The sequence below is a fragment of the Sardina pilchardus genome, chromosome 13 (genome assembly GCF_963854185.1).
Source record: "Sardina pilchardus chromosome 13, fSarPil1.1, whole genome shotgun sequence".
Lineage (NCBI taxonomy): Eukaryota > Metazoa > Chordata > Actinopteri > Clupeiformes > Clupeidae > Sardina > Sardina pilchardus.
Window position 1 is genome coordinate 2,877,501 of NC_085006.1, and position 24,822 is coordinate 2,902,322.

Sequence of the window (24,822 nt, forward strand, 5' to 3'; positions counted from 1 at the left end):
AACTCCAACTTCACTGCTTGGTCTATTCAAGGCTGCACATAGACACATACCGTAATTCCCTGACTATTACTCGCGGCTTATACATTGATTTAGCAAAATTTCTTCCGCTATGAGGTCAATGCAGGGGGCAGTTAATATGGCGTTAATATGGTTTTGTTTCTTTGAACTTGCATTACTGCGGCTTATACACAGTGGGGCTTATATGCAGGAAATTGCTGTATTTCTGCAACATCATGTCTTTAGTACTACTGTATGTCTTGAAAGCATGAACCCCCAATGATATTTCCCCTCTCTAGGTCCGTGGCAGAGGCACTAAAGACAGGTGCAACTGTGGAGCCCGAGTACTTTGACCAGGTGACCATCTACTTCAGTGACATTGTGGGCTTCACCACCATCTCCTCTCTCAGTGATCCCATTGAAGTGGTGGACCTGTTAAATGACCTCTACTCACTCTTTGACGCTGTGCTGAGCAACCATGATGTGTACAAGGTTAGTCTGCAAGGAGCTGAGGCAGGTAGATGGAGGTGGATTGCTTCATTCTGATACAGTTCAGTTAAGAGATACAAGTTGTGTTCAGTTGTAGTTGGGTGCAGTAGATGTTCTGACTATGTTACGATAGAGTAGACCTGAAAACACAGACTAGCAGAATGAAATAGCAAATGACAAAGAGACAGAGGGCTCTGTGTACCTCCCTGTCACTAAAGACACAACGCCATGTGTGCTTTTGCTCCTGTAGGTGGAAACCATTGGTGATGCCTACATGGTAGCATCAGGTCTGCCCAAGCGGAATGGCAACAAGCATGCAGAAGAGGTGGCCAACATGTCCCTGAACATCCTGAGCGCTGTGGGCACCTTTAAGATGAGACACATGCCAGAGGTGCCTGTCAGGATACGCATTGGCATCCACTCAGGTGGGAAGTGCAGCTGACCGTTAATGCACCTTACTTGCAATCATTTGTGGGCATTTCAGTTTCAGCAGGTGAAACTGAATAGTATGGAATAGCTGTTTTAGATTAAGACCATTTTTGCATTTGTCTATTTGTTTGATTTGGATGCGTTTGATGTGAACTGGAGTAGCACAGGGTGGGTGTGAAGCTGTGCGCTCATGTGTGCTCTGTGTGTGCAGGGCCGTGTGTTGCTGGGGTGGTGGGGCTGACCATGCCTCGATACTGTCTCTTTGGAGACACAGTCAACACTGCCTCTCGAATGGAATCCACAGGACTGCGTGAGCACGTTTAGCTTTGTTGTGTTGTGTTGTGTTGTCTTATCCACCTCTCATCTTATCTGCTGTATCTGCTGTACATCTGTTGGACGTGCTTTCTGCTGTCTCTCTTCAGCTTATAGAATTCATGTGAACCAGAGCACTGTGAAGATCCTGCGCTCCTTGAATGAGGGCTATAAGATTGAACTCAGGGGGAAGACTGAACTGAAGGTAAGCAGATGCTCTCTCTATGCTGTTTATGATGCTCTCTAGGCTGTTCATGATGCTCTCTAGACTGTTCATGATGCTCTCTAGGCTGTTCAAGATACTCTCTAGGCTGTTCATCTCTCTAGACTGTTCAAGATACTCTCTATGCTCTTCATGATGCTCTCTAGGCTGTTCAAGATTCTCTCTAGGCTTTTCATCTCTCTAGACTGTTCAAGATACTCTCTAGGCTGTTCAAGATGCTCTCTCTAGGCTGTTCATCTCTCTAGGCTGTTCATGATGCTCTCTAGGCTGTTCATCTCTCTAGGCTGTTCATGATGCTCTCTAGGCTGTTCATCTCTCTAGGCTGTTCATGATGCTCTCTAGGCCATTGGTTCTCAAACTTTTTTCACAATGAGTGCCACCTCAGACTGTCCAAGTACCACCATTATGACCAGCATGAAAATACAGTAGCATTGGCCAGTAATATGTTTTACATTGCACATACTGTTTTGCATTGTTTTGTTTAGTTCTTTTCTAGAAAGATCAAAGCTAGTTTAATTTTCATTACACATGTTTTTCATGATTTGAAGTAGTTATTTTGTATGAAATAAAACATTTTGGAGACTCCCTGAGTACCACAACAGAGTGTGTGCGTACCACCAGTGGTACCCGTACCACAGTTTGAGAAGCGCTGCTCTAGGCTGTTCATGACTTCTCTGACTAGGGTTGAACCTGCCAAAGTTAACCAGGTGTTGTTTCTCCACTGCAGGGTAAAGGTATTGAGGAGACATACTGGCTTGTGGGCCAATCTGGCTTTACAAAGCCTCTGCCAAAGCCACCCGAGATCAAACCAGGGTAAGAGAATACACACACTATTGGACTCTTAATGTCCAAAATACTCATGTTAACACAGAACTGTAACAATATTCTTCCATTCATTCAAAGTGAAAAATATGTCTACAGCCATTCAAAGTGTTTCATCTGAAAATATTTCCACCGTGTGCGTCATAATTAAACCTGTCTGTCGGTGTGTCGTGTTACTTTGTTTACATGCACCGTGTGCAACTTCACCACTTCCATCTCAGGGAAAATAATCATGGTCTGAATCCTGAAGACATTGCTGCGTACAAGAAAAGGAAAGCAGAGAAAAAACTAGCAGATTCCCAAAATCAAAAGCAAGGAGGTAGTGCCCTGTGTGCACTGTTGTGGTGTGTTAGCTGGTGATAGCAGTGATGTGACGTTTGGGCCAAAAGAGTTTTCTTATGTGGTACTCATGCAGCTTGTTTATGTGGTATTGTTTGTGCTTTTGTGCTTTTTGTATTTGATTCTTTTCTATGTTTTTACTGCTTTTTCTTTCATATTGTATAATGATGGTCTTTTTACATGACACCATGTATCACATACAATTTGAGTTTGAAACCCATTTCTCATAAGCCATAGCTAAGGAAATCTGTGAAACATCAATATCTGCGTAAAAACAGTTGTAACTTGGTGTCCTACAGAGACAACTGGCAAGACATGGTGACAGAAGAGATCAAGGACTTATTCCGCAAGGCCAACAGACAAGTGGACAAGCCCAAGGTCTGAGGACAACACAGGACAGAACGGATTTTACGAGCTCAAGACCAGAGGGGAAAAGAGCAGGAGAAGCTGATGGAACAACACAAAACTATTGGCCCTCTGGATGTAGAGGCAGAGAGACGGCAGGAACCTCTATGGCAACCCCGAGCTGAGAACAGCGTGCATAAAGCCTGCCTGATCACTCCTGGCTTACACGGGCCACTCTAATAGGATTGAGCACAGGTCTAGCTAATCTCCCTGTGGCCAGCGCAGCTGAAAGCCACGGCTCTAATCAAATGAAAGTTGTCTTGCAGGCCAGTGGGGGAAGCGAGTGCACTGACTGCCTCCTTAATGAACAGTGCAAGCTGCTACTTTTGGCCACCACGTGGCCCAGCATATGATAGCCCAACACTGGAGCGGAGAGACACCTCTTTATTTTTGCTTTCATATTTGGAGGTGTCTCTACGTCTTGTTCCACTATTGATCCTTTACTATGAAGTTGACCATCATAAGGGAATGGAAAGGAAAGCTATTGTCTAAACTGCTTTTTAATGATGTATGTTACAGTAAATTGTTTGAGTCTTTGATATCTGGTTACAGTAGGTTTAACAAGCATTTCCTGTCTTTGCTATTCTGAGGGCTGTGCCATGCATTAATGGGATGTGCTTCTAGTATAGCTGTCAGGGAATCTAGGGTAGGCTGTCCCAAACCTAATGAATCGTTTAATTAAACATGAAATACACAAAAATTCACATCCATGTAGTGCCAGTAAATGTTATGCATGAAGTCTGAATTATACGTTACTGTATCATACGACATAGGCAGCATTGATATAATTTTATATGCATATGTTTGATTGATGCACAGTCTAGGGTCAACACAAGTATCATTGCCTTACATTAGTTACTCATAGATAAGACTTGCTCTCATGTTCTGTTAAGTCAGGTCAGGAGAGTAATATTTGACTGATAACTAATGACACTCAGAGATTTCTTAGGGCCATGCCCATATTTAAGAGATGTTATTCTCTGCTGCACTTGAAGGCACCTCAATGTGGTCCACTGTATATTTATTGTATTCATTTTTAAGATAAAAGAGAGTGAATGTAATGGTCATATGTAGTAGATATTTACTTAGGAGTGCTATCATGAAGTTGTAATTGTAGGCAGTATTGTAGTCTTTCTATTCTGACATTGATCTGTAGAAGACAAATGACATTAAATAAAAACAATTAATTTTGCTCACAGTTTATTATCTGTTCATATGAAATAAGAAGTGTAGTTTGGTCGTTACTGCTGTTGTGATCAGACAAGATTGTGTGTGTTATTTACAGCTTTTTCTCTTTTTTAAAAAAGCTTACATATTCAGCCTGTATATTTATTAAGCAATAAGAGTTCAGATGCAAAAGCCTCTAAATCCACTTTTGTCAAAAATGAGATAATGATGGTGAGTGAATGCTCTTCACATATAGTGTAAGTTACTTCAATAATTTAGCTCCAAAACTCACTAAATACCATTCTCTTCCTGGTCTGAAATATTGATTTGTAGGCGAAACCCTATAGGAGCCTGATACAAAATGCTCATTTAAAAGAAAAGTGGTCAGACGGATTTAGAGGCTTTTGCATCTGAACCCTTCTGGCCTATAACATTACTCTCTGATTCTAGTTTTACTTGACCAGCAGGTGGCACTAAAACCACTCTTGTCCCTACTGAATCTGTCTGTGGGGCTTAACGATACTATCAATTAGACTAGAAGATTACCAGGAAGCGTCAATACCCATGGCAACAAGAATCCTGGCAACAGGATCAAAGAGATTTGTAGGAGGTGCCCTGTATTTTAGTTCAAAGGCTCCTCATGACACCACACTATTCATCATCTGGTGCATGTGCATGCTTGCAGCCATTCAGCTTTCTTTTCATATCAAACAGGGCCAAGCTTTTTTTGGTCCATTTTTTTTGGTCAAAAACCCACAGTGTGAATATCAGCACAACTGTGATGAAACTAGCCAATAGCCCTCTTAGTGATTTAGGGTTGGAAAACTCCTAGGCCAACCTTTCCTGTTTCACCATGAGAGCCCTGCACTCCGGACTCTATTTTACTGTAAGCAGCTTCCACATCCAGTCTTAAGAGATCGCTCATTGTTTCTTCAAGGCCAGCTGAACTCCCATGTGTATTCCGACAACCATAAGTTGTTATGCTTCATACAAGTTATGCTTTAGCCCTGGAGGTCCTGAGGAAAATAGCGCCCTGAAGGTGTAGAAGGACTCTCTACTGTTCTCCCCCAATATATATTTTGGAATGTTTCCCGTCTGACAAGAGGAAGATTGGAATGGTGATACAAATTCTTTAGAACTGTGGTAGACACAATAATTTTTCCAAGTTTAATCTTTTCATTGTATTTGGGTAATATTTGGTATGTACCTGGTATTTGGAAATGAATGGTCTGATTCCTTGTCCTTACTACTGTAGTATAATTGGGGGCATATGAAGCAAAGCTGAGAGAATACCCACTTTCTATCTTTTCCTCTCATCATTATCATTATTTGCGCAATCATGCTTTTATTCTTTAAAAGTATCTTTAAAAATAATGAAATTGACCATCAGAAAAGAAGACCAGATTTTTCTTTTCAAAAATGTTTATTGTAAAAATGTCATACAAACTTGCATTGTTGCATCATCCCAATCATAATTTTCTCATGGTGTTCAGTAACAGCAGCCTGTGACTGTGGAGCATTTCATCTGTATGTTGTTTCTAGTGCAGAGGAAGTAGGACATCAGTGCAGGCAGCCAGACAACAAAGAACATGCAGGAATGTGTTTGAGGAAAAGGTGGAAGTTGGAAACTGGAGTGTGGACCTCAGTTCTCAAAATGTGCTAAAATCTTTGTCTTTAAACATTAAAGATAATGTAAGGCACATGTAGATGGCACAAACGTATTGAAAGAAAGAGAATTCAGAAAACTTCAGCACATTTCAGAGAATTCAGGCAAGCGTGGAATCTGCATAATACGCTGTTGCTGTGGAAGGGAATATGAGATCCTACTTAATATAAGCATACTGTCTGTCATGGGTTTGACTCAGACAAAGGATATGATCTGAACATTAGATGAAAATATTGGAAAACAATTAACCTTTCATTCAAGGGTTGATATTTACACGCACATACAGGAGAATTGATCACAATGCATTCACAGATCAAAAGGCTAAACTTGACGGTCCATAGAATATTCTACTGGAATGAGCTCTTGAGGTAAAGACATACCTGATAAAATACACTCAAAGGCTTTCACTCTCAAACACACCCACAAAAAAAAATATCTAAGGCAGTGTTTGCATGTCATCACAACTCATCACGCATTTTATCCCCCTTGGGCTTCACCAGGCGACCAATGAAGAGGATGGAGTTGGTCTTGTTGTCCTTCACCACGAAGATGAAGGGATGGTCGGCGTAGAACAGCTTGGGATTCTTGAGCTTCTCGTTACCAAAGATGCTGGGGTCGAAAGGGTTGCCCTCTGTGTCCCACTCCAGAGAGGAAGCATGAAAGACATTGGAGAGGTAGAGGTCTTTCTTTCCAGAGATGTTGGACAGGTCAGCTTTGCTCTTGTCCACAGCCTCGGTCAAGCCCAGTTCACCAAGATGTTTCTAAAAATGTTTATAAAAAATTCATATGACCAAATGCAAAAATGCACATCTCTTAACTCTAAGTCCAATCCTCTAACTCTAGCTGTACAAATACATCTAGCTGTACAACCACATCTTAAAGGAAGAGAAGATCATCTGCTCACCTGAAGGTTATGGCTGACCTCGATGCTGACTTTGGGCAGAGAGATGGCGACTGCCTTCTCCTCCATCTTGCTCATCCAGGTGTCCAGCTGCTTGCGGGTCAGCATCTTCTCAATCCTCTCCAGAGGCTCCACGTGGTAGGGCATGATGAAGAGCATGATGGACTTCTTATGGGCCAGCGGCATGCTCAGCACAAACAGCCTGTTCTCTGTGTCCTCGTGGAAGTCGTACAGGCCTGTGGAGGAGCAGAACGCGCCATACATTCAGCACACATCACAATCATGCCCTGGAGATACAGAGGTTTTATCAAGAAGGGGGCAGGGTCTGATCTGAGGGGACCAGGGAGGATGAGCCTCTCACCTGTGCGGTGCATCATGGGAACAGCCACGGTGTGTGAGCGGCTCACCAAAAAGACCCGGTCGTCGACCATCTTGTGATGGAACTTCTCGTTCCAATGAGCTGTTGAGAGACAACAGGTCCTTAGTGCTTTTGTCATTCACTTTCAACCCAGAATAACAATGAATTAGAATGACCATGAAATGAAAGAATATCGAATTATACAACTCACGCTTGAAGAACATGGCATTGATGAGCATGGCTCCATCTGTGTTCTGCACATCTTTTGTGACCTCTGGCAATTTGCCATCGGTGGACTTGGAGGCCCACTCATTTATGGATTGGACAGCACTCCGCTTGTCACGGAAGTTGATTTTGGAGTGGTCCAGGTTGTAGTGCTTCTTGCTCTTCTTCACGTAGTCATCAGCAAATGAGACAGAGCTGGGGCCGTATAGCCTGTTGCTGATCTTCCAGGTGACGTTGCGCTTAGCAGAGTCGCTCACCTCTGACAGGAGCTCGGACAGGCCACTGTGGAGTTGCTCGTCCTTCAGCTTGTTGGCGCTCAGCACGCTCTTGGCCTGAGAGGCGGTGGAGGCCTTGCCCCCGAGGGCCACCATGCCCAGAGAGGAGGCCACCACCACAGGGGAGATCAGGATGTTCTCCAGGTCCTTCTCCTTGGCCACGTTGTGGTAGAGGTTGAAGGCCAGGTTGGCGCTGTTGTCTGCCAGCGTGGTGGCATGGCTGCTGAGCTTCGGCTCCTCAGCAGAGGCGGCCAGAGTCAGGAGGAGAAAGGCTACAGCATTCGTCAGCCACATTCTGTCTGAGCTTGGGAGCAGCGGTGAATGTCTACAGGGTAGAAGGAAATGAAAATGGAAAATTAAATTACCCAGTTTAAAAAGAAGCCCACAAGCCTTCCTGAAACATGAGACCAATAGAAATGCCCAAAGTCAGCTCTGATAGTTTCTTTGTGACTTTGTGTCTAGCTGGAGTGAGAGCATGTCTATACATGAACTCCATACAGCCTGAACGGCTGACTGGCTGACTGAGGGAGGCTCTCTAGAACATTCTTTTTGTTGCCACTTCAGCAGCAGCATCTCCCCTGCAGTGGGCTATAGGAGCTGGGTAGACAAGAGGGTGCTTTTAGTTCAGGTCCTAATCAGTTTGAGCCCTAACGACCCACATATTTTATACAGGCATGTTTTTCCCTCCTGTATCCCTGAGCCTTAATTGATGTGTGAGGAGTGTGTGAGGTAAACAGCAGAGAGTTGGTTACTAATTGAATTATGTGGGAGCTTAAGTTAAAAAAAAAAAAAAAAAAACACCAACACTTCTTAGGTTAAAGACAGAGACAAACAACAAAGACAACGGTGTTCTACATCTGACAAAGACTCCAGCAGAGAGCGTGGCCTGAGGTTATAGGTGTGAGGAGTGGCTGCTGTCCTGGGACATCATCGGTGAGTCACGGTGGGAAATGCATAATAATCACACAGAATGCTGCAGCATTTACTGACATAGCTTAGTTTTCCTTAGCTATGCACCATCTATAGATACCTTGATACGTTTTCATAGTGTTGTCAACGTTTTCGATTTTCATTCTGAAAGACAAGAGGTGTATGGGTAATCTCTACAGAAAATATTACAAAGTAGTTCAAATCCATTGGAAGGTTTTTCCCCCTGTCAGATGCCTCTTCCCATGCAAAGGGCCAAGAGGCTATAATTGAATGTCCCAAAATGCCACATGGACACATGCACTCAGACAGAGACACGTAGGCAGGTCCTATTGGTTGAAAGTTCTAAAACAAACTTCTGGCCAATCAGCTTTGCCAGAGTGGACCACTATCCATGTTCCTGATGAGGAGGTCTCATAGATGGAAAAATGGAAAGCCCCTCCCTAACTCTTTTCTCATCTACAGTATGGTTACCTCATCTATAATGAAAGATCAAAATGCATGTGAATTTGCAAAAGATAACATTCTGTCTCCTGGAGTGTCTGATTCATTAGTCTTTCTGAGAGTAGGAGATGATAAGTGCCCAGTGAAGTTAAAAACATGCATAAGCAGGGATAAAATGCAGGCGTGCACCGTTATAAATCCTCTTTAACACAAAAAACAACATATTGCTCTGTATCTGAGTTATTCCTATTCCCTTTCTCAGTGGAAAACCTATTTTGTATACTGTAGCTCGAAACAAAGACGAGACAACATGTCCTAGATTCTTTTACCATGACTCAGAGCAAAATTAATCATTTAGAGCAAGTGGTTCATGCATGAGTGCAAGGCACATACTGTACACAAAAGTTAATCACAAGCACAAATCCGTTACAAAGAAAGCCATAGAAGACAGTTTGCCCTGAACATTGACCATATCCTTATTGCACAACAGAAACATTTTCTTTTACTCCACTGAGGGACAAAATACTCCCCCACAGGAAGGAAAAGTGAACAACTTGCATTGACTCCTGCAGTCCTACCTTGCAAACAAACACAGGGTGTGTTCCAGCGGTGCACGGCTTCTCTCTGCTTATCAGTAACGTGGAGATGTAGAGCAGTGGAACAGTCAGCAGACCTATATACTGACAAAGGAGAAACTTCTAGAAGTTGGGCAGAGGCATATGCAAATGAGGCCATCCACATTCCTTGTGAGGCTGGGAGAGAGACCTCCCTCTGGATCCAGTGACCTCCGACGCTCCCGTTTCTCTGCTAGGTCCTAAAGCCCATTTGGACTGCCTAGTGCTCTAGAGCTCAGAGTAATATTACAGTTGTCCTGTTAAATCCTCATACTTTGAATGAATAGATGCAGAAATAAGCATTCCAAAAGATGCTCACATAAAAGAGCTCTCATTGCCAGTCCACAGCTGTCCACAGCTGTCCACAGCTGTAAAGGGAGATTTATTGAGACATAGAGACATATTGAGACATTAGGACATAGATTGTCCACTGACATTTTACTAAATCATTGGAACAGTCTTTATCATAACCAACACTTGAAGAAATATTACTCTAACTGAACTGTTGACTTACAAGAGTTTGCATTTTAGTTGGTCTTTTCCTAGTATCTCTGTATCCCCTCTTCCTCCACTCCTCCCCACCCCCACACCATGCCACGTCTCATCCGACGTCCATGATTGCCGGCTTATTCTGGGTGGGGTGTCGGAACCGCTGCTATAAACTACTCATGAACTAAGGGCTGTTCTTTTTGCATTTTTTACAATTTGGATTTTAAGATGTATCTTTAATCTTTTTTACATTTAACATGATATTTCTCCACAGGTGAAGAAACACAGTGAGAGCACAACTTCAAACTACATGTAGTAAACAATAGTGGAGAGTGGAGGCAGCCATCAGATAAGTACAGTTGCCCTGAGCACTGGGATCTCAATAGACACAAGCTGGGGGGATACCCTGCACATCTCACAACACAACCCCCACACCTACAGCTCTGATCATCTCACAACCCCCACACCCATAGCTCTGATCATCTCACAACCCCCGCACCGGCGAACCCATAGCTCTGTTCCCACACAGGCCCATGAGAGCAAGCCCCAGGGTGTGTTTGTCATTCCACAGTCAGTAAACATTGAAATTCCAACAACTGTTTAGACCTGCCATATGGGCTACAAAAAGGTGAACATGAATTGAGGCTATTGAACTTCATTTGAATATCCTTAAAAAAGAAGATGCATGTTGCGTCTAATGTTTTGAGGGTGTTTCATCGGCTGCCCTGTCAGGGGGTGTTTGGGGGGTTGGGGTTGGGGTTGGGTGGGGTGCTAAAACATGCACCTGGGGGCTATGGAGGAGGCATGCCGAACATGTGGAGTTCTGTTAGTCCTGCCCTCACACATCCTTATTATGTAGTGAGCTTTGATTGCTTTCAGAGGAGGACTTCATTGTAAGGCGCAAAAGAGAGAAGAAACAAAGCTCTTTCTTCAAAGAATTTCTCATTGATTATGGAGGCTAATGTCTGTGGTAAATTTTTCTTCCTAAAGTATTCAAACAATATCAAGGTCATCATTTGTTCATGTGAAAAATCTAAAAGATTAGAACAAAGAATCATGTTTTATATACAGTACATCCAAAACAAATGTAATGTTTTTGCTTAATCAAGCTATATAAACAGAGTCAGTAGTAATTTAGTCCCAAGACACTTCTCCATCACATTATATGAGCCAATTACTCTTGGCTTGGATGTTTTAAATGGTGGAGTTTATTGATTACCTGGGACACACGTACTGGGCTCTAAGTGAGATTGCAGCTCTCTTGGGGTTTAAAGGTGAGATGAATGCAGACTAACATCACTGAAACAGAAAACACACAATTCAACAAAAAGCAAATGTAGGTCAGATAAAAAGATAGAACTCATACACAGCCTGAACTCCAGAAGATCATTCAGTGCATTTTGTACAATCTAATCATTGAACGCATTTTCCAGTTTCCAGGTTTGTATTTACTTGTGTAAATGCTGTTGCACCAGGTCATCATTAAAACACTTATGTATGCATTTTCCTACAGCACCATTTTGTTAGTTGTTGATACCACTATGGTCTTTTCCTAAACAGTACATTTCCTGTTAATATAACTGGTTGGCAAATCAGAGCCTTCTCAGTAGGCTAATCCACTGCCTGTGTGACCAAACAGCTTCAGCTCAGGAGAGTTGGGACTCCTTCTGAGTTGTCATGGCGGCTCCGTGAGCGCTGAGGCTGAATCTGAACAGACTCGGCTGGAGGGAGGAGCAGCCAAGTTTGGCGTATGATGCAATGGCAAATCAAACTTTCATCCACTGATGCAACTTTTTATCAACATTACATATTTTACAGAATTGGTACTTGAAATAACTGCTCATCCATAACTACAAGTTATCAGTTTTTTTTTAAAAAAAAATATTATTATTATTACTTTTCTTACTTTTCTTAATGATCCTTAATGTTGATTATTCATCAATCATCAATCATTGAGTGATTTTTAAGTGTGCTGGTATGCTGGACATTCTGTCTTTTATTTACCTTTATTTACTGTGCTATTGTGCTGTTGTAACAAGTACATTTCCCACTTGTGGGATTTAATAAAATCTTACCTTACCTTAACTTATTATGTGTTTTTACTGTTTGACTATTGTTTTGGCAAATTATCATGTCTTTTTTTTTAGTTTTTCTGTTCTTAGATTACTCTTAATGATGATTATGGTGTGTGTTATTAAGTAGTTAAGTATCATTGAATTTACAGGACATTTACTACATGTGACATATCATGTATGGGAAATGAGATGATTTATTTCGTGATTTTGGTCATATCGCCCAGCTCTTTACTTTACATTATAGGACAAACTTGCATTCTAATTACTACTTATTGAAGGAGACACCATGAATTCTGAGAATAAACCGCTTTTTAACTTAATTAGGCCATTTATTATGACCATGTTCATTTCAATCTGTATCCCCTGGTAATAGGTCATAGTTCTGAAGTGGCCTGCTGAGATTTGATGTCAGGCAACATTTGACCCACAACTAACGTGAACGTGTGCTGAGGAAGCCCCCTAGTGGTGATGTAATCATAAACATAATAGCATACGCTCTCTCACACACTCACTCACTCTCCCTGTCTCTCTGAAAAACTCAACTCGAATTCAAAAACACATTTTTATTAAGTAGCCATATATACAGTGCCTATAGAAAGTCATCATACCCTTTTGAAATAGTTACTTTTTTTGTCTTACAGCCTGAAATCAAAACCCATTTTTAAAAAAATCTTTTCCAGTTTTATTGACAAATTTAGCTGTACAACATCAAAATAATGAAAAAAAAGTAAACAGTTCTGAAAATTAATAAAAAATGAAAAACTAGAATAACAGGGTTGGAAAAGTCATCATACCCCTGACTTAATACTTTGTAAAGCTTCCTTTTGCTTTCATTACAGCCATCAATCTGTTTGGATATGTCTCTATTATAGCTTTGCACACCTAGATAGGGGAATATTTGCCCAATTTTCCGTGCAGAAATGTTAAAATTTAGTCAAATTCTGTAGGGAATGGCGATGGACTGCTCTCTTCAAGTCAATCCACATATTTTCTATAGTATTTAAGTCAGGGCTCTGACTTTGCCACTCAAGGATATTCACCATCCTATCCTTAAGCCACTGCTTTGTTCTTTTGGCAGTATGTTTAGGATTATTGTCGTGTTGGAAGGCGAATGACCTCCCCATCCTCAGCTGTCTAGGAGAGGGACGCAGGTTTTCCTTAAGAATGTGAGTGTATTTGGCAGCATCCATTTTCCCTTCTATCCTGACCAATTGCCCAGTTCCCGCTGAAAAGAAACATCCCCACAACATAATGTTGCCCCAACCATGCTTCACACTAGGTATGGTGTGTTTTGGGTGGTGTACTGTGTTGGTTTTCGCCAAACATTGCGCTTGGAGTTCAGTGCAAAAACACATCTGGAATATTCTGCTACCATGTGGAAAAAGCTTATATGGTCAGATGAGACTAAGATCGAACTTTTTGGAGACTAAGATTGAAGTTTTTGGACTGAGCTCCAGGCGCTAACCAAACACAGTATACACACCCAAACACACCCAAAACACACCATACCTACTTTGAAGCATGGTGGGGGCAACATTATGTTTTGGGGATGTTTCTCTTCAGCGGGGACTGGGCAATTGGTCAGGATAGAAGGGAAAATGGATGCTGCCAAGTACACCAAAATTCTTGAGGAAAACCTGCGTCCCTCTCCTAAACAGCTGAGGATGGGGAGGTCATTCGCCTTCCAACACGACAAAAATCCTAAACATACTGCCAAAAGAACAAAGCAGTGGCTTAAGGATAGGATGGTGAATATCCTTGAGTGGCAAAGTCAGAGCCCTGACTTAAATCCTATAGAAAATATGTGGATTGACTTGAAGAGAGCAGTCCATCGCCATTCCCTACAGAATTTGACTAAATTTTAACATTTCTGCACGGAAAATTGGGCAAATATTCCCCTATCTAGGTGTGCAAAGCTATAATAGAGACATATCCAAACAGATTGATGGCTGTAATGAAAGCAAAAGGAAGTTTTACAAAGTATTAAGTCAGGGGTATGATGACTTTTCCAACCCTGTTATTCTAGTTTTTAATTTTTTATTAATTTTCAGAACTGTTGACTTTTTTTTCATTATTTTGATGTTGTACAGCTACATTTGTAAATAAAACTGGAAAAGATTTTTTTTTAAAATGGGTTTTGATTTCAGGCTGTAAGACAAAAAAAGTAACTATTTCAAAAGGGTATGATAACTTTCTATAGGCACTGTATACACAAAATAACTGAGAACAAAAAATCGAAATGTCTATGTGGACTATGTGCATTTCTTTCTCTCTCCCTATCTCTATTGTGCACGCACGCACGCACGCACGCACGCACGCGCATGAACAAACTTTGACAGTCATAAAAGGTCTTTAATTGTAAGAGCCTCAAGAGGCTCAGACTTTAATTAAGGTCAAGAACTTTTGATGCAGACACAGTAGTTAAGAGTGCATATTTAGTTTAATGTCTAAATTTGATTTGGCTGGAGGGCTCGGAGGTCATTTCCACCTCACCTCCTCCTGAAATTGGAGATCACTGCATTACTGCATGTAATGAGATGGAAATGTAAAAAATATGTTTAACCATATGATTTCCTCCACTTCCAATAAATTCAAATCAAAATGTATAAAGAGAGATAGAGAGATAGATAGAGAGATAGATAGATAGATAGATAGATAGATGGATAGATAGATAGATAGATAGATAGATAGATAGATAGATAGATAGATATTTCACAATGCACAGCGCACAAAAGCTGTCTACTCAAAGAATTTCACTTCCTAAGACTGATTCATTGTTTTAATTTTCATTCATTTGTTTTACTATGATCTTTTGCACCCTTTCCAACACTGCAAGTTCATGACCCAATTCTGATCTGCCCCCTCCATACTCATTCATGGATGGGGGGCCGGTCACCACTGAACAGGGATCGATGTAACACAGACACATCCTCCAGAAAACCCCCCAAAGAGGAACTTGATGTCATCATTGTCTCGGATACACATCTTCAAGCATGTAATTCATCATTTCATGTATTCATATTCACTTCTCCATATTCTGTAGACCTACTCATATGGTGCACTTGTGTTCAGTGCACTGGTGCATCTATTAGTACAGTAGCTAAAAACTAATTTTCAAAAAATAATGCTGGCATGTCACCAGAAAGAAAGAACCGGCAGGGTTAATGGTGCTATGTGGAGCACTGTAGGCTGCAGATGTTCTCGAACGCAGCCGCATGCCACTCCTTGACTGACTAGATTATATTTAATACAGCACAACATGTGGTACAGTGTGGTATTGCAAGAGAGCTGGGCCGATGTTAGATGGTGTACATTCAGACATCAGTAGGGTAACACAGGCTTTTTTCTAACTGTTTTTTTTACATTCTGTGTTAATATTCCTGGGCCCTTTTTAACCCTTAGATGCATAGGCTACCAATACCTACACTCTTCCATGAGTGGGGTCAAAAATGACCCCAATTAGAATGCATGCGTTTTTTGCTTTAAACTCAAATAATGTCTTTAATTTTGGTTAAAGATGATGATTTTTATTAGATATTTGTCAAAAAAAATATTATTTCATGTTGGACATATGATGTATCACTTTTTATTAACATTTTATTACAAAACAGCTTTTAGAAAGGCGAAAAAGGTAAACATCCTAAAATGATCTCAACATAGGTGAATAGGGTAACATTTTTAACTTAGTGATATCTTCATGAAACTTTACCAGTTGAATACTCACATAAATAGGAGAAAAAAACGTATTGCAAGTTTTCTGTATTTATGTTTAAATATGCTAATTAGGTCATGTCTAATTAAATATGCGCTAATTTGCATATATGTTTTGATGCGAAGAATCTGACCATTGGAAAAAGCCAGGTTGAAAATTGTTTTTTTGTAGTGTTAATATATCAAATAAAGAAACATTTACAGAGGTGATTATGAATATCTTCTTTTGTTATCCAGTAAATCAGAAAATACTGCCAATTGGCTTAAAAAATGAATTTTCGCCCTATTTTTAGGCATAAAAAGTCATACAAATCAGGCCAAGAACGCTATATCAACAAATCCCTCTGTAAATATCGCTTGGTGAATTCTGCTTCACAATGATAGGAAGAGTGGACATCGAAGGATCAAAAAGTGACGTCGCTATGAACGCTTGGCCGCCACATTATATGATGATACTTAGATTTATGTTGTTGTGTAAAAATAGCCTTCAGGATGGTGAGACTGCTGACATGAGATGTGATAATCAATAGTAAATGTATACCTTACTGCCACACTTGATAAAAATCAAAAGATCCTAGGGTTAACTTTTGAAATTCCATAGAAAATGCTTGGGGTCATTTTTGACCCCACGTATGCGGATCGGTGGTATTGATACAAAACATGAAATTACTTTAAAAATATAATAATTAGACACAAATCCAAATGGCCTCATGTCAAAGACAACCTATTTGAGGAATACATGGAAGGTTAAATGAAAAAAAATTAAAATTAAGAAGATACTGCAAGAAAACAGCCTCTGGGGTCATTTTTGACCCCACTTATGCATCTAAGGGTTAAACATTAAAAACCTCCATGCACCTTTAAGACTACATGACACATGTGAAGCAGGCATCAAGGCCATCTTGCTGGTTTTAAAGCACGTTAAAACCCACTCCTGTTTCCCAAGCTGCCTTTTGCTGAAATAAACACCAGTGTTTGTGCTCCACACGGTCTGATCACCTCCCTCTAAGCCCCCCGTCTCCTGACTGACATTTCTCAGGCAGAGCAGTTTGGGATTAATGAGACAGCTGGGGGCTCCGGCAGAGCCTGTTTGCTCCAAACAGGGGGTCTCCTTCATCTCAGCCACTACTGAAATGTCACAGGAAGTGCCCTGCAAGTCAGGCTTAGAGACCCCCCTGTAACCCACCACCCCCTCGTTTTCCTCCGTTAGAGCCAAGTTGCTTAGGGCCTTTCAAATGCAGGTGACATTTGAGTGTAAACAATATGCCTATGTTCTGAAAAGGCCCCTTGTATGTGAGAGCGTTTAAACCATTCAGTTCCAGTTAAGAATGACGTAATCAAAATAAATTGTCTATCTGTCTTCAAGTATCCTTAGCATTCAAACTTGCTTGCAAAACAAAATTCAGGTGGAATCATTCTCTGCCATTATCTCCATACACACCAGGTGTTACATTGTCAATCCCTGATGGTTTTCCCATAATGGGCAAAAAAAAAAAATTGTTATGGATCTTAAAACACACATTAAGACAAGCTGAGTGAAAACAAGCTGTTCTGCCCTTCTAAAGGTCTTCCGCGGTTAAAAAATGAAACTGTTGTCTGCTGTTGAGACTCATTTTCCATCAGATATTTTGCCGTACCAACTTGAGGAAAGACAATCCATCCACAATATGGTCAAGTCTGTGAATAAACATATCAGTCACAGATACCGTCTACATCTACATTGATGCTTCAAGGACTGTGTCAAGGACAACTGAAATGTCAACCAATGTGTCCATCCTATCCTTGGTTCCTTCAGCTATGTTTATTTGGTGATGACCACTAGGTGGCATCAGCAGAACATACTATCTGAAGACATAAATAAAGACAGCCCTGAAGCCACCACAACCCAAAACCATTTGATGGGCCGTTTCCAGGGCCTGCCATGGTCACAGGATACCTAATGATGCTTAGTTTGTAATAAAAATGAGTCTTAGTTGGTTACAGCTACACTCGAAAAATTATTAAAAACGTGACCTGTAAGTCATGAAAGTGTTGTGATGCTGCATAAATCAAGCGCATCAGATTAAAACTGGCATAGCTAGCTTTTTTTTTTTTTTTTTTTGCAATGAGCAGCACAGGAACAATCTAACCTTCACATGATCTAAATATCTCAGTTTACTGTTAGGCAGCCTTAAATTCAGTTAGTTAGTTAATCAGTCCGTTAGTTAGTTAGTTAGTTAGTTAAGTTAAGTTATTTGTCCTGAACGAAATGTAGGCTAAAGTAATAGTTGTATAATGTAGGCTATGCCATAACATGGCATGATTGAAAACAAAGTAGGCCTAAGCAAACTGACAGCAGTCTATGTTGTTATCACAAATCATTTTCAAGAGAGTGTGGATGTCATGCAAGTGGAATTCGAATGAATTCGTAAAGTCTTACGCTCTTGCTAAATCTTACACACAAAATAATTTTGTTTATAAGGCAAAAATAATATAACCGGTTTCCATTCCAAAATAGCTTTTGATTCCCACAAAAGCTCGATCAGGGCCTACGGTGTGTCAGGAATACTCTCTCGCTTCATTGGTTGGTAGGTCAGCGCTAACTCCGCCCATTACTCACTGGACGAGATGCTTGCCGAGATGTCTCTCCACGGTGTTGTCTACAGTGTAGTAACCCAGTGAGTGTGTAAGCAGGGACGCGCTCATACCCGTTTGGGTAGCCTCTGAGACTAGCTACAAAGGAAGGTAGCCTACAACATTGCTCTGAACCAGTCAAGGCGCGTGGAGGGACAAACTGGTTATAATTATATTGCAGTCCGTTGAAAGAATAGGATATGTCCTGTAGTTTACCAGTAATTCTTCGGTGTCATTTTTTGCCCAACTCATAGGCTACACTTTCTCAGAAAATATTTGGCCGGTTCACGTTTGTTGAGACAATTGCAGTGACGAATAGAGGGGAGCAAAGAACACCTCAGCAAGCTCACCTGACCGCGGAGCAAACAAAAGAGTCATTTATTTGAAAGAGGTAAGTGCTTTTTGCGGACGCTCGGCTTACTCCAGTATTATTATTTAGGCAAATATGTTACTTTTATGGTCTTTTGTTTGATCTATTTTCTAAACGACACTTTTGCCATGTCATGTGATGGCAAACGGGGCAGTGTGCCCCTCCTTTGGTCAGCCCACAGTAGTCCTCGCTCTGGACCTGATGCGATGGACTGTAGGGGTAGTTTTAATGTTTTGACCCTAACACAGGTAGGCTAACCCACTGCACTAGAACTGAAGATAATTCGATTCACTGAAATTAAACTGTTGTATGTCTTGTGCCGTATGAATTAGTAGTACTAATTGTTCACCCAACCTTTGTTTTTTTCTCGTTAAAATGAATATTTTGTCAGTCGTTGATCCCACACCTTCTCAGCTGGAAACGCCCGGAACCCTCAGTGCACCGTCTGTCTGCCTACAGCTTGTTTCAGTCTCTGTGGTCTCTACAGCACCCTGTGTCGTTGGGTTTTACGCTTCTTCTTTTGAAATATATCTGTGGCGATAGAGGTCGTTTCAAGGTGTAAATCATGCCGTCTATACAATTAAGACAATTAAACATGCATGTTCTGTGGCTTGTAAATCACCAGACATTTTGCAGAAGTAATGATGCTGAGGGGAACAAATAGCCTATACATGGCAGTGTAATGACTTGCCAAAAATGTGCTTAAGTATTTACAGTTCTACTGAATGGAATAATAAAAAAAAACTTTGAACCACTGCTTAGCCTAATTTCTGAAACATGCCAGTTCGGTTGTGGCAACCTTATAAATCCTATGTGTAACACAAGCCCTTTGTTTCTGCGCCCCTGCAGCTTAAACACAATCAACATAAAGGTACAATCCAACTGAATGGCTGATACGCTAAGTGATGCCATGGAGGGCCTAGTAGGGCTAGAAGTAGTCAGCCTGGTACAGATATATTCTGGTAACAGCTGTTGTATGGGTATTGCGATCACACCCAAATGAACACCACTGACAGAAAGTCTAACCCACCTGAATCATCTCATGTGCTTTTTTGCTTTCACCCACTGCTCTGGCTTTACGGCTGTACAGTGCTTCCGCTTTTGACCCCTAGTTTCCAATGACTCCGTCCCTCAGAATATCATCACACACCTAAAGGCACCCTAATTTGTATGTTTTGTGTTTTAACTGAATTAGTAATGGTGGAGAGCCCACCAGAGCATTCGATCATCTCTGTTTTGTTTTTGAAATGACATTGGTCTTCATACAAATGGTTATTCGGTAAGGACTGCGGACTCAATGCGAGCACTCTAAAAGGACTGCAGGCAGAATAATGTCTGCTCCCACCAACTGACTGAATGCCAAATGGGAAGAATCTAGAGGGGGACGACAGAGTCAAGATGTACAGCTAGGCCTGATGACTATAATAAGAGCCATCTCTAAGGCAACCGTCTGCGTGTTAATCTGGGTAGCTGTAGTGAGTCTTTGTTACCTCTGATGAGTGCTAGATTGTGAGAGATGGCCCTGTTATTACCTGTTGGCCGCCAAGCGCTTGCTGTCAAGGATGACATTGGTGTTGCCCTGGGACACTGAAATGTCACCTCTTCTTAGGAGTCTTTCAGCTAAGAAAGATTTGTGAATCAGAATCACCTTCTTAGAATCACAGTTAGAGTTAAGCAGAAATCATTCTAAAGTTCTTCTTAAATATATCACTTTTATTTCACCACTGTGCTTTGGCAACTCTGCACATGAATTCTTGAATTCTTGAATTTCCCCTTGGGGATCAATAAATGATCTATCTATCTCTATTGAGTATGGTCCTGCCAATAAAGCTCTCAATGAATAGGACAACAGAGTACATGTTTAATGTTTAAACATGTTTGATTCTTCCACTTCTTTAATTGAGCCAAGCAGTTGTATCTAACCTGCTCCACAAACCCACCCACTCCTCCAGATGAGTCCTGCATGGCTGACAACCAAGTAGTTTCTGATGACTCATTTTGTCTTATTTTTCAACAGAATAGTGTTCATGTGTCTACACGCTATGCATGCCTTTGGCTACTGTACCTCTAGGCCACCATATAACTTCATAATGAAGAGCCACCTCTAAATATTTTTCTTTGGCTAAAGCCCAAAGTTCAGTTGAGCCGTCAGAATTCAAGTAAATCAAAACAGGACTATCACTTGGACACTTTTAACACACAATCATAGAAGTGCCTTATATTCTCAGCTCATGGTGCTGGTGGCCTAGTAGTCAACTGTCTGAATGCGAGTTAACCCCATGTGTACAGGATGCACAACACATGCATTCATGCCACCGGTTCTTGTCTGTCTTTTGGACATTATAGTGAATACCCATCACATCTGGAAACAGATTAATGTAAAATTACAGTAGGAAGGCAATTACATGGTTGAGTGAGAGTGATTATAGGATCACCTGCAGAGCATTGTCTTCGTAATAGAGCAGCTCTCCTGAATAATTGACGGGTAATAAAATTAGCCACACAGTAATTCATCATTCATTTGGGGCTGGTATTTATCAAAAGCACATATGCAAGTCAGCTGATAAATATGACATTTTGAAACAAGCTGAAACCCTGCCAAATCAAAACACCAGAACAGGTTTGTAATTTGAGTTGGAAATGTACAGATAGGCTAGACATGCTGTCAGCAACACACCCAAATCCACAGTGGTAGGGGCCAATACTCACACAGGAGGCCAGCTCAGCAGAGTAAGCTAAAGACACATCACATTAACTAAAAATCTGGGAACTAAGGTGTGTGTGTGTGCGTGTGCGTGTGCATGTGCGTTTGTGTGTGCGTGTGCGTGGGTGTGGGTGTGTGGTGTGGAGAGAATTGAGAGAGAGAAATGTGATTTCTTATCTGGAATGTTTAAGTTAATGTCTTGTATCTTCCTTGGAGATGGCTTGTGTGTCCTTATACCAATATATCAATCTTTCATTTCACATAAAATTATAAGTTTGAATTGAATCTGTCACTTTGTGGTGGAGTTGGTACATGAGGGTCATATTAAATTTGCCATCACCAACGTCCAAAAGTCAATTGTGCATAATAAGTTATTTAGTGATTACAAGCTCAGATGTGTTTTATTGAAATGCAGGAGCATTCTCTGATGGTGTCTTCCATTTGCTTAGTTGTAGATACCTCTCCAGTATGTGTAGATGACATGATGACTCCTACCACTCACCACTGCCAGTGTCCCTTTTCCAAATAAGTACCCCTGCTGATTTTAATTATCACCAAGCACCAGGCAGGCCTCCCACTCAAGGCCTTTGGTTCTGCCTTTTGCTGTCTCTGCTGTGATCAGGACAGGGTGTCTAGGGTCAAAATCATAGCCTGTCCTCCCCAACCAGACAGGCAACGTTGTGGGAAATGGTGATCACACACTGCCACTTGTAAGATAGCAGCTTAGCGCCATGGAGGGCCTGCTTCACTCTCTAGGCACAGTGTGTTAGCTGAAGCTGCCTGTTTTGGAGCCTGGCTAATTATGACTTGTCTCGTAGGGGAGGAAGGCATCTGCATGATGAGGGGTGTGAGACAGCTTGGTGTTCTGATATGGCTTGAGGCTGGGAACACAAACACCCCGGCACTCTACAATTTCCTCACTGACTCATGGTGCCGTGGTCATGGAGCGTCTCTCACTGTGTACTGTTTGCTACCACCCAACACTAAGCATGATACTAAGGACAGCGTTTTACTGTTATTTTCACACACAAGAGCAGTCAGGTGACTGCAGATCCTCTCCCTTCTATTTGGTCTGTAAAGAGAGAAATGAAAAAAATGGATTGATATATGACCTTAAATGTGAAGTAAATCAGACCAGTGCTTTTTAAATTATGGGATCAGATACACACACACACACACACACACACACACACACACACACACACACACACACACACACACACACACACACACACACACACACACACACACACACACACACACTCAAAGATATATCTGCTTAATAGCAGCTTACACAATAAATATATCCATAGTTTTATTTATGGTCTTAGGAGAGACTTCCTGTTGGTGGCAGGGGCAAAGGTGAACGTACGGTCTGCTCTCCCTGATGCCGTGCAGGGCTTTATTAGACTTTATTACATCTCCTGGATCAATCACAGCAGAGGATCATGCCTCACATGCTTTCTAGCAAAGGCAAAGGCAGACACAGAGAGGAAAGGCAAACCAGGGCTGTGTTTACACCGGCAGGCCTTGATGCACAGTTCCAATTTTCCGCCTATATCTGATTCTTTGCACTGCCAGTTTACATCTATGTTTGAGAGTGGCCCATATCAGATATCTGTGTTTACATCTGTGTTTTGCATGCTTGCCAGGGAATAGCTAGCTCTTTAGAATGTTTGAGCATAGACGGGGGGCGGGCCTTTGTGACAGAGGTATAGATGGGGGCGGGGCTTCATGGATGAGGAAAAAGGTGCAAATACAGTTACTTCGCCATGAAAGGTTTTATTTTTAGGAAACAACTTATGAATGTGCATCACTGAGGAATTGAGATTAGATTATAGGGTTTAACCAAATGGCCACAGTGGGCCTTTAAGCTTTCCTGCTCTTGCCTGGTAGGACGAGAGGAAGTCTGGTTTCCCCCAGACAGACAGCAGTCTCACTCCTCATGTGACACTTTGCCCCTCTTGTCTGTTCTCATCTCTGAGCTTGTAGTGCTCCAGTGAGCAGCCATCTTTTTTGATGCCTTATTACCTTGGTGCTGCTGTGTGTGTTTACATGGTGTTGGGCCGTATCTGTCAAGTCAGGATGGCCTTTTTGTCCTTGCTAATTGGCTAACAGGATGTGCTGTGGTGGATGAGCTAGCAGCTGATCATTCCTACCTAACGGGATGACGATGGTGGAGAGCGCTGTGCTGTCTCTGCTCCTGGCTCTCTGCCCTCTGCTTCGTCACTGGCCTGATTAGCAGGCTTTGTGCGGACCTGGCTCAATTCTCTCACGGCTGGCGCTTGAGCCCCCTGGTTCACTTTACATGGCTCCCTCTTTGTCATTCACAACACAAAAGAACATGATTGGGTTTCAGATTGTGCTGTGGTGATTGTTCTCTTGCCAATGCAAAAATGATTCAGCAGGAGATGGGGGGGTCTTGTCTTTTCTTTTCAATTGTATTTATTTATTTATATATTGCCACTAAACAGGTGAAATGGTCTCAAGACACTTTACAAATCCCAGAGCAACTCATACAAGGCATAGTTGCGTAAGTATGAAAGCCCCTTTCCCATGAGACTGCAGTATACAGTATGTTGTCTCCATACTCACAATGGGCAAAAAGGATTAGTCTGTGTTCAAGCTTTGAATTTTGTCAACTTGTTGGTCTGGGATTCTTTTTGTATTAAATCCATCGTTATACCTGTATGACGTTAAGCAAGTTATACTGTATTTCTGTATTTTTTGTCAGATTGCATAACACTGTTGGTCCTGCAGACTTAGGCGACGGAGAGATTAGAATGTTATGTGCAGACAGTTGTGTGCAGATCATCTCACAGCAATGTGCTGAATACTCCAATGCGGCCCACGGCTCTCTCCTCAGTGCCATATATCACAGAAATCAAGGAGGCCCACACTGCTGTTGTTTTCACCTTGTGCTTATCTGGCTTTGTCTTTGAAGGTCACCGGTTTATATGGGCTCAGTCAATATTTGAGGACTTCATACCAGAATAATTATTGACATATTTTGTTAATTTGCATTTATTGCAATTTCAATATTTTATGTCTGAAATGTTAAGACTTTACGTAGTAAATAGAGACCACAAGTCAGACCTCCCAGGGTTTTGTCAGAATATCCCCTTTGTTGTTTTTGTCAGTGGCCATGCAAGTCACTCATTTAGCATGAAAAATAACATTGCCCGTCACAGGAAATTGCACGACCAGTGTAATATTTGTAATGACACTTTGACACTATAATCCAGTCAGGCTTGGGCCTTTGGGTCT

The 24,822-nt window shown here is 41.5% G+C and overlaps 3 protein-coding genes across 7 annotated transcripts in view; 2 read left to right on the forward strand and 1 right to left on the reverse strand.

Moving 5' to 3' along the window:
* Positions 1 to 2,959, forward strand: part of gucy2f (guanylate cyclase 2F, retinal) — a 9,161-nt gene extending 6,202 nt beyond the window's left edge. Inside the window, exons 14-20 of the mRNA XM_062553067.1 lie at positions 297 to 489; positions 737 to 911; positions 1,127 to 1,225; positions 1,338 to 1,432; positions 2,178 to 2,263; positions 2,494 to 2,591; positions 2,911 to 2,959. Of these exons, the coding sequence (XP_062409051.1) occupies positions 297 to 489; positions 737 to 911; positions 1,127 to 1,225; positions 1,338 to 1,432; positions 2,178 to 2,263; positions 2,494 to 2,591; positions 2,911 to 2,933 (769 nt within the window). The 3' untranslated portion in view covers positions 2,934 to 2,959. The remainder of the gene's footprint in view (positions 1 to 296; positions 490 to 736; positions 912 to 1,126; positions 1,226 to 1,337; positions 1,433 to 2,177; positions 2,264 to 2,493; positions 2,592 to 2,910) is intronic.
* A 2,634-nt stretch (positions 2,960 to 5,593) lies between these two features.
* serpinh1b (serpin peptidase inhibitor, clade H (heat shock protein 47), member 1b) lies at positions 5,594 to 9,703 on the reverse strand. Of its 2 annotated transcripts, XM_062552697.1 has the most exons (6): positions 9,558 to 9,622; positions 8,639 to 8,682; positions 7,320 to 7,933; positions 7,112 to 7,210; positions 6,754 to 6,986; positions 5,594 to 6,610 (listed from the first exon to the last, which is right to left on the reverse strand). In XM_062552697.1, exons 3-6 carry the CDS (start codon positions 7,900 to 7,902, stop codon positions 6,308 to 6,310), a joined length of 1,218 nt encoding a protein of 405 aa, XP_062408681.1. In that variant the 5' UTR covers positions 7,903 to 7,933; positions 8,639 to 8,682; positions 9,558 to 9,622; the 3' UTR covers positions 5,594 to 6,307. The 2 variants fall into 2 exon arrangements, with proteins under 2 accessions (XP_062408681.1, XP_062408680.1); XM_062552696.1 differs by lacking the exon at positions 8,639 to 8,682 and having other exon boundaries at positions 9,558 to 9,703.
* Positions 9,704 to 18,511: 8,808 nt separating this feature from the next.
* gdpd5b (glycerophosphodiester phosphodiesterase domain containing 5b) overlaps positions 18,512 to 24,822 on the forward strand; it is a 39,391-nt gene continuing 33,080 nt past the window's right edge. For 3 of the 4 annotated variants that reach the window (XR_009941115.1, XM_062552089.1, XM_062552091.1), the window contains exon 1: positions 18,519 to 18,872. The gene's annotated coding sequence lies outside the window, so the exon portion shown is untranslated. Of the gene's footprint in view, positions 18,873 to 24,822 lie in introns of all 4 variants that reach the window. The other variant, XM_062552090.1, reaches the window with a different exon arrangement.

Coding starts and splice junctions, on each gene's coding strand:
- serpinh1b (XM_062552696.1), bottom strand. CDS start 7,902: ATGTGGCTGACGAATGCTGTAGCCTTTCTCCTCCTGACTCTGGCCGCC. Junction 7,211..7,319: donor CAATGCCATGTTCTTCAAGC/GTGAGTTGTATA, acceptor GTCTCTCAACAG/CTCATTGGAACGAGAAGTTC. Junction 6,987..7,111: donor TCCCATGATGCACCGCACAG/GTGAGAGGCTCA, acceptor GCTCCTCCACAG/GCCTGTACGACTTCCACGAG.